Source organism: Gouania willdenowi, unplaced genomic scaffold (assembly GCF_900634775.1).
Source record: "Gouania willdenowi unplaced genomic scaffold, fGouWil2.1 scaffold_188_arrow_ctg1, whole genome shotgun sequence".
Taxonomy (NCBI): Eukaryota; Metazoa; Chordata; class Actinopteri; order Blenniiformes; family Gobiesocidae; genus Gouania; species Gouania willdenowi.
The window spans coordinates 409,327-418,332 of NW_021144938.1; the positions used below are offsets into that span (position 1 = coordinate 409,327).

At 37.9% G+C, this 9,006-nt stretch overlaps 1 protein-coding gene across 1 annotated transcript; it reads left to right on the plus strand.

Annotated features, from left to right (window-relative positions):
- Positions 1-2,151: 2,151 nt before the first annotated feature.
- LOC114458808 (homeodomain-interacting protein kinase 3-like) lies at positions 2,152-4,764 on the plus strand. The gene is made up of 6 exons (XM_028441192.1): positions 2,152-2,646; positions 3,101-3,292; positions 3,433-3,614; positions 3,728-3,965; positions 4,060-4,149; positions 4,300-4,764. Exons 1-6 carry the CDS (start codon positions 2,563-2,565, stop codon positions 4,762-4,764), a joined length of 1,251 nt encoding a protein of 416 aa, XP_028296993.1. The 5' UTR covers positions 2,152-2,562.
- The last annotated feature ends 4,242 nt before the right edge of the window (positions 4,765-9,006 follow it).

A 9,006-nucleotide genomic window follows, 5' to 3' on the forward strand; every position in this document is an offset into this window, starting at 1 on the left:
AAAAACCTACTTTTTCAAATTCCTCCTTGGGGTTTTGTTTAATCCCCATGAAACTTGGCACGTAGAGTCTTCAGTTGGACCTGATCTAAAGTTGATAAAATCATTTTGTTGGCTCAAAATATGCGCGAATAATTACTGAGTAAAATTTTCTAGCTAGCTATAAAAATATGCAAAGCTATAAAAACTGTTGCATATCTCGGTCAAAATAAATGCTAACAACACCAAATCTGAGATCCTTGGTTGTCATGTGACTGCAAGGGTACAAGCAAAGTTTTAATAAGTTATGCCACTAGGGAGCGCTGCAAATATGGGAAATTTATATCTCTTAAATGGCAAGACCAATTTTTACCAAATTAGGTGGGTATGACCTTGGGACGCTCCTGGGGCCGTATCTCGAAGTTAATCGCAGTTGGTCAAAGTGGGCGTGGCTTATTACCAGTGCTGGGAACGTTACTTTAAAAAAGTAATTAGTTATAGTTACTCACTACTTGTTCCAAAAAGTAACTGCGTTAGTAACTGAATTACTCTGTAATAAAAGTAACTCATTACCAAGGAAAGTAACTATTTGCATTACTGTTAAAAAAAAAAAAAAAGTTGCTATACGTCAAATAATTCAGATTTTTTTAGATGCATGTGTCGTGAGGTGCTTCATTAATTTTGAGTTGCTTACAGCGGATGTTGACAAAGTCTTCACTCCTGGATATAAAGAACACTTCACATGCACGTTCTTGCCTTTGACCACAATTAATTTAAAGTAGTGTTTGTATCGTCACCTTAAAAATGACAACTTTTCATCAGACTGCTCCACGCTCGCCATCTCTGCTGCTTCATCCAATCTGCAGTGTGTGTGTGTGTGTGTGTGTGTGTGTGTGTGTGTGTGTGTGTGTGTGTGTGTGTCGCGTGTGTGTGTCGCAAGTGCTGGCACGTCGCCTTAGCCAATCATAATCGCTCACCTTGTTTTTAACCCACCTGCTCACTACATTGAGTAAGAAGCCAGGGATGCTTTCGGATCACAGTTCATTTAATCAATACGTGTAACGCACCGCATTTAACGTTCAGTAACGATAACAGCGTTGTAACGGCATAAAAAGTAATTAGTTAGATTAGCCCGTTTCTGAAAAACAAACGCTGTTACCTAATGCCGTTATTTTAAACGCCGTTATTTTAAACACTGCTTATTACTACATAACATATAAATAAACAAACCTTTATTTCAGCTGAAGTATTATGTTGAGGGCTGTGAAATTTACAGGGTAACTATAGAAGAGCACACAGATCACCCATACCACAAAGTGTACCACGAGGTGGCGCTATAATAGGTGCAAATGCATTTTGGTCTGTAACTTTCACACTTTAAATCACATCTTCCAAAACTTCATATCCACCTGTTCACAGCAAATGGCACGTTGGCCTGTGTCCTGACGCTCGCCACGAGCCTGTCATCATTCGTGACGTACTTTCAGGGGCTCCGCAAAACCTGGGGTCCGAGTCGCAAGGGAAGGCCTGGCCCCCTTTCATAACTGCTTGCAGTTCTCATTATTATTATTATTATTATTATTACTATTATTATTATTATTATTATTATTATTATTATTATTATTATTATTATTATTATTATTATTATTATTATCTTGTTACTGTTATCTTGTTATATTATTTTATTAAGTTTTGCACATGTTAGTCTAACTACTGTTTATATTTATGTTTAGATTTTTTCTAGTTGATTGTTATTATTTAATGTCAAGACAGTTTTTGTGACTTTTAAAGAAGTTGAGTGTAAAATGTCCACTTTTCTGTGTTCTGATGCTTCAGCTGCAGCAGGTAAAAAAGACTCAATGAGAAACAGGGTTTTTATACTGTAGATAGGGACTTTAGACTTGAAAGTGGCTTGTGTATAAAAAATCTACACGTGAAAAAATTTTAATGTCACAAATGACAAGAAAAAATGTATAGACTGATGTTTACACATAAAATTATAGCTGCAAACTTGTAATCCAACATTTATTCACATGTTTTTTTTAATTACTTGCACAAATGATTGTTTACCGTAATTAAAAAACATGTGAATAAATGTTGGATTACAAGTTTGAAGCTGTCATTTTATGTGTAAATATCAGTCTCTAAATGTTTTTCCATCATTTGTGTAAATTTATTTCACATGTGAGAATTTTTTATACACAAGCTCAAATCACATTCTACAAGCTCTCACATTTTGCAACATATCTACCTTTATATATTGCTTCTATACAACAGTATTGAAAGCACATTTTGTGAAACATTTCCTAACTGACAGTTGATTAATGTCTATATCAGCACTCATTGAATGTCTCTTGTCCAGTCAAATTACTAATTGTTGTATAAGTGTCATTAAGGCCCTTCCTCACAATACAATTATGTGGTCACCTTTGTTCACTACAGACACATACACAGACTGAACTACTCAATACTGACCCTCTGTTCTTTCTTTCCACACTCACAGCAGCTGAACTTCCGGTTCTCTGCAGCAGCACTGCAGATTACTCCATCCTGGAGTGTATTGGTTATGGCAACTTTGGGCAGGTGATGAAGTGCCAGAACCTTAAGAACAACGAGACGGTGGCTGTGAAAATCATCAAGGACGGCTTTGAAGACCATCTTGAGAATGAGGTACCTGTTTGCACCTTCTAACATTTGATGGCTCAGGTTTTGCTATTTCTAAATTCTATGAACAATATTTTTGTTATCAATGTGTAATTACTTCAACATGGTAATGTGCTTTTCATAACTTTTGTACTATATTCCCAAAATTGCATTGAACTGAACAGATCTATTTTTAAAAAATCTGTATATTTGTAACACAATATTCCATGTAGATATCATATCAATAAACGTGTAAATGTAAAGCTGATAGCCATTGTCCATTTACACGTGTTCATGTAGCTTTTGTACCTATTAATTTATATATTTATTAATATCAACAATGAAACCAAACTTTGTTCCCTTTTGCACTTTTGTGATATTCGCAAATTCACAAAATACAGATTTTCTAAGACCTGTTGGAATCAGCCAAAGTATTTAACATCTAATAGTCCCTTCTTTTTCTTTTTCTTCTTCTTCACAGATTTCAATGCTAAAGGTAATTAGTGTCCTTGATACTGACCGCACAAATTTGCTTACGTTTTACGAGCATTTTGTGTACATGGACTGCAATTGCCTGGCATTTGAACTTCTTGAGATCGACCTTCACACTCTGATGGAAAACCGAGAGTGGGAACCCCTGAGTGTGAATTATATCCATACAATTGCTGAGCAGGTATGGTTGGCACGTAGAATTTTAGACTTACTGTAACACCTAAACGTAGAATGAAAGAAATCCTGTTTTAAAACCTGAGCTCATACAGCAAATGTACAACGTTTATTCTAAACCTGTGTCTTCTGATCTCGTTTCTGCAGCTATTGGTGGCTTTAGATGCCCTAAAAGGCCTTGGAATCATCCACACAGACATAAAACCTGACAATGTCATGGTGGTCAATAGGAATATCCAGGAACTGAAGGTGAAATTAATCGACTTTGGTGTGGCTGTTAAAACTTCCAGCATGGAGCCTTGCCTTGAAATTCAGCCTCTAGGATACAGGTAGGAGGATTTCTCCTCACATGGCTTAGCTGTGGTTAGGACAAACCTGTAATGCATTGTAATGATATGTTGGTCATAGATTCTCACTCTTATCTCGCATCCTTGCTTCTCAGGGCTCCTGAAGTCTCCATTGGCCTTCCTTTCAGTGAGGCCATTGATGTGTGGGCCCTTGGTTGTGTGCTTGTATTCCTCTACATTGGAGAAAACCTCTTCTCTGTGTTCTGTGAATACCAAATGATGAAGCGTGTTTCAGAACTTCTTGGTTTACCGAAGGACGACCAGCTTCAGGCCGGGGCTTACACCAGTTGCTTCTTTTGTGAGGCTGAGGAGGGCTCAAAATGGCGACTGATGGTAAAACTGAAGTTTTTTTTTTTTTCTGGCAAACTCAAGTTCACCAAAGTTTAACTTTACAATGAACTTCATAACACTCATCTTGTTTCCCCAGACACCAGAAGAATATGAAGCTGGTAACAGCATCTCAACTAAGGAGGAACACCATTTCATTGAGTTCTCTTCTTTGGATGATCTGGTCAATGTAAGTTTTTCATAAATGTCAATAAATGTCACTGTCCTGATTAAATCTTGACTGTCAAGAAGTTATTGAGATATCTTGACCATAAACTACTTACCGATATGCCTGATGTGTGAGCTTATGTAATGACCAGTCTTTTGTATTGAAATGCAGGTTCATCCAGGAGAAGAAAGTGGTGAGGTTGAGGACAGAGAAGCCTTTGTGGACCTGCTGAAGCAGCTTCTCTGCTTGGATGGAAATGAAAGGATCTCTCCCTGTCAGGCTCAGTTCCACCCTTTCTTCAGCACATCCCACCTCAACCAGCAGGAGACCAGCAGACACCATCAACCCTCATTACAGGCTAATGAGACCTCCTGCCATGCATCAGATGAAAAGTGTGTTCTAGATGATGCCTCTGCATCCAAGTCATCAGATAGTGACACACTGAATTTGGCCACTGCAGAAGCTGATAGTCTCCCTCCTCTGACTGACTTGGACTTGGTGTCTGCTCCCACTCCTCATTTAAATGATGACGTTCTGGATCAGTCTTCAGATGGAGTTACCGGCTGTTTTGGTTCTTTGAAGAAGAGGATTCAAAAACATTTCAAAAGAATCAAGACTTTCTTTTTCAAACGCTAAATGCTTGTTCTTGTAAATACATATATTCAATAGTTTGTTTTAGATCATTTTTTTGGATTTTCACAATGATTTTTTGAAACAAATAAACATGTAAATATGTATTCATTTGTTCTTGTTCCAGGTTCTTCTTCCGTGTTATAGTTTAAGAGCCGCTACATCTCATTTTATATAATAATTGACTTAAACTGGTGGTGATCAAAGAACAGGTGGAAAAACGCTAGAACCTTGATTGTTCTGATTGACTCAGATTTGACATTCAGCAGTTAGATTAAATCAAAAACAAAAACAGCCTTCCACCACCTAAAGAACATCTCCATCTCCTTAAAGGTGCCGTGCACACCTCTGAGATCCCTCTCTCCCAATCCCTCCCCTCTGCTCTCTTGCCCTGCCTCCAAACTTCCAAAGTCCCTCCCTCAGAGGAGCTAACAAGCTAACTTTAGTCCAACAGCAACATCACAGTAATATAACATGCTCTGTTAATAGCATATTACTGCAGCGCTTCTTTCTCTCTATGTCAGGGGTGGACAATTGTTTTTTACATGGGGCCACGTGAGAATAAGAAAATATTATGGAGGGCCGGACCAAAACTGAACTGAAATCTGCATAACATTAATTGTGTTTCTTTATATAAAGCAGTAAATAACATTGTTTTGATAAGCTGGAAAGACTGGTAAGAATATATGTTACAATTGAGCAATAAAAGAGAGAAAAAAATGACATTTATTCACTAAAACTTCCCAAAACAATGGTTAACAAAATGTGAACATTTGTACAGTTTTTGAGTCACTATATTAGTGACCATTTTCAGCCACATTCAGTATGACATTGTATGACATATTGGAACAATTAGGTGCCTACATTTGTTGGTTAATCACATTCACACTCATTGTGTGTTTTTTTCCAGTTCTTTTTTCTTATTAAGTGAGAGAAATCTAGTCTCTGTTGGTCTTTAACAAGTGCATCAAAGTCAGCTTGAATGTCTGAGGTGGAGATGCAAAGCACAGCTGACAGATGATCATCAGTGAGAGAGGATCTGTACCTGGACTTGTTAAACTTCATCACTGAGAATGTTTGCTCACTTATGTAGCTAGAGCCAAAGAGCACAAAAATCTTCTGAGCATGTCTCCTCATGTTTGGAAACCTCTCTTGCTTAAGAGCAGAGTAGAAATCCAGCAGTGGTTGTGACTTGAAGTGCTCTGCATCAGACTGCAGGTCAATGAGTTCCAGCTGGACACCACTTGGTGCATCATCCACATTGCAGGTAAATGGTGAGGAAATCAAGTGCATCTCACTCTCCATTGTTCTGAGATCTTCAAATCGCCTCGAAAACTCGCCATGCGGTGCTCCTAACATAGATGAGTACCTGCGGAGGTGATCATCTGATGGTGTGACTTCCTTCAGGGTTTGCATGTGAGTGAGATTGTTGCTCTCCAGTTGCCTTGAAAGAAACTGTAACTTGGCCATGAAAGCCTTCACCAGGTTGTGCATTTCATGGACGAAAAGGCCCTTGCCTTGCAGTTTGGTGTTCAGTGCAGTCATCAGTGCAGTCACGTCAACAGCAAATGCAAAATTTGTCAGCCATTTCTCATCTGAGATGTCTTTGCCTTTCTTCTCACAAAACGCTCGGATCTCTGCTTTCAGATCCCAGACTCTTTTTAGCACTTTGCCCAGGCTGAGCCATCGGATAGTTGTGTGATAGCTGATGTCACCATGTTCAGTTTCGTGCTCCTCTTGTTGCTTTTGGAACGTCGCTACCAAATTTTCCGATATCCGCACCATTTCACCATCATTTAAGTTTTTATATTTCTCTGAATGTTTCGTCTTGTAATGTCGACTCAAATTGTAATCCTTGAACACAGCAATCTGGTCCCTGCAAACCAAACTTTACGCTTTACGTCTGACTTTGGTAAATAAATACTTGGCAGTCCATATCTTGTTGAAAACCCTGCATTCAGCATCTACCTTTCTCTTTTTAGTCGACATTTTGGGGGTGAAATGCGTCATACTAAGTTAGGTGCATGCGTGTGCAGGCTCGGTGCAAAACAACCGGAGGACTGCTGAGGCAATGGTGCACGAGGAGTGGATGGAGCGGTATCTCAGTCTGGATCCAGTAAAAAGTGACCATAAAAAGCTGTAAATGGACTGATATGCAGTGGGCTTCTAGTACTTCATATTGAAATTGTGTTTGTGAACATGTGGGCCACTGTGCCAGTTTTACTAAACTTTATAGCTACTTATACAGGCTCTGAGTTGAAATAAATAAAGTGTGTCAAAATAAAGTGGTCACTCTCCGTGGTGCTGAAGCGCTGATTTGTTCCACTACTGCTTACGTACCATTGCGCGACATCAAAAAACAAAAGCTACAAAATAAAAGCAATGCACACTCATGAGGTAAAATAAAAAAAATTGTTTATTTTGTCATTTCTTATGAAACTTACGCGGGCCGGTCAGTCAGCCGCATGTGGCCCACTGGCCGTAAAATGCCCAGGTCTGTTCTATGTGCACACACCATTCTAGCAGCAGCAGCAACAACACAGTGTCACTTACAGTACCCAAACGGAGGCTGCTGCGTGCACATTAACAAACACAGGCTCTCAGTGACGTGCCGTGAGCACTAGGGTAGGGTAAGCAGGGCGTTCCAAATCGTGACCACCAATGTCAACACCAATGACAATTTCATATGTTTCTGCTGACAAGTGTTAATTCAATTCAATTCAACTTTATTTATAAAGCATAATTTACAACAAAGTCATCTCAATGCGCTCATCAAAACATAAAATTCAGATCCACATGAACAAGCTTTTAGCCATCTACCAAAATCAACGTCGTAAAACACCATTAAAGAAACATAAACAGTTATTTAATATAGCCTCCATACTCTCCCAACATTTATGAAACTGTGCGTAGGTAAGATCACTTCAGGTGGCGTACGCTGAAACACATGAAATGCATAAGCAAAAAAAACAAAACAAACACTGGGTGTTGTTTTTTATTTATTGTTTGTAACTTTTACAAAAATATTTGCAAGATTACAAACTCAATAAGGATAATGAACTCAACTTCCAACTTCTTCAAAAGCACAGAACAAAAAAAGGGTACATTTAAGGAAAAAAATATTATTATATTATATATATTATAAAAAAAATATTGCACAATAACAAATATGGTGTATCAGGGCTCCCATATATACAGTATATCCCAATATTGTCTTTTTCCTCCCACCTTGTTTGCACATGCTGTTGAAGGTAAAACTACATGTAGTGCAATTTTTTGATGACAGCTATGCATGTTAAATTATTGAAATTAAATAAATACCTCAGATTTCTCTCTACTTTTTTGACATTTTATTTAATTTTGACAAAAGAGTTTCACATCCAATTATAAAATAACACACAAGTAAATGAAAATCAATTTAAACATATTAGTAACACGGTCAAATTACAAATGATTAATATCATTAGAGGAAGGCATTGCAACAACAACAAACAAAAAAAAATAGAATAGAATAGAAGTGTGAGGTCATGTCTGACAGATACCACAGCACACTTCTTGACCATTTGGTCAGGAAGAGTTTCCCACTTTTTCCCCTCACATACAGAGACAAAGAGCTAAGAACAGGAATTTACGACTGTTTGTCCTTCTCCCTGCTGTGAGCACATGGCAGAATCTTTGCTTTGTGCTATACTGTTCTCCAAGAATTAACAATGAAACATTCCAAAAACGGACACAAATTTCTGATAAAAGTTTGAAATGTATTTTTCTATACTGTCAATAACTGTTTTATTCACAGGAAGTCAAGGACAACCTTAGAATAAGATCATATAATTGTTTTACAGTAAAAGTGTTCCTAAGGAATATCTCTCATTAACGTTGCATAAAGTATATCATGTTTGGTGCCACAATAAACATGAAAATATGATCTCTGCTTTTGTCTAGTTTGGAAAGTTATAATCTAACTGGTTTCTGAGTTATATTCATATTTCTTGTTCCAAAGGATTTCTCATGCATTCATTCCTTATCACACTTACATGATTGCCACAACCCACAGAACATCCCAAGCAATCTAATTGGCTCCCGAAAACACGTCGACCAATAGAATCGCGTAGACCGCGATAAAACCGAAGCGCAAAATTCAAATCATTGGATTTTGGTGCTGGCCGCTAAGATACCCACTGCAGTGTTATGTACGTCTTCTTTAATCTTTTATTTTCTTTGTAACAAAGTGTTTTCTTTCATTAGACC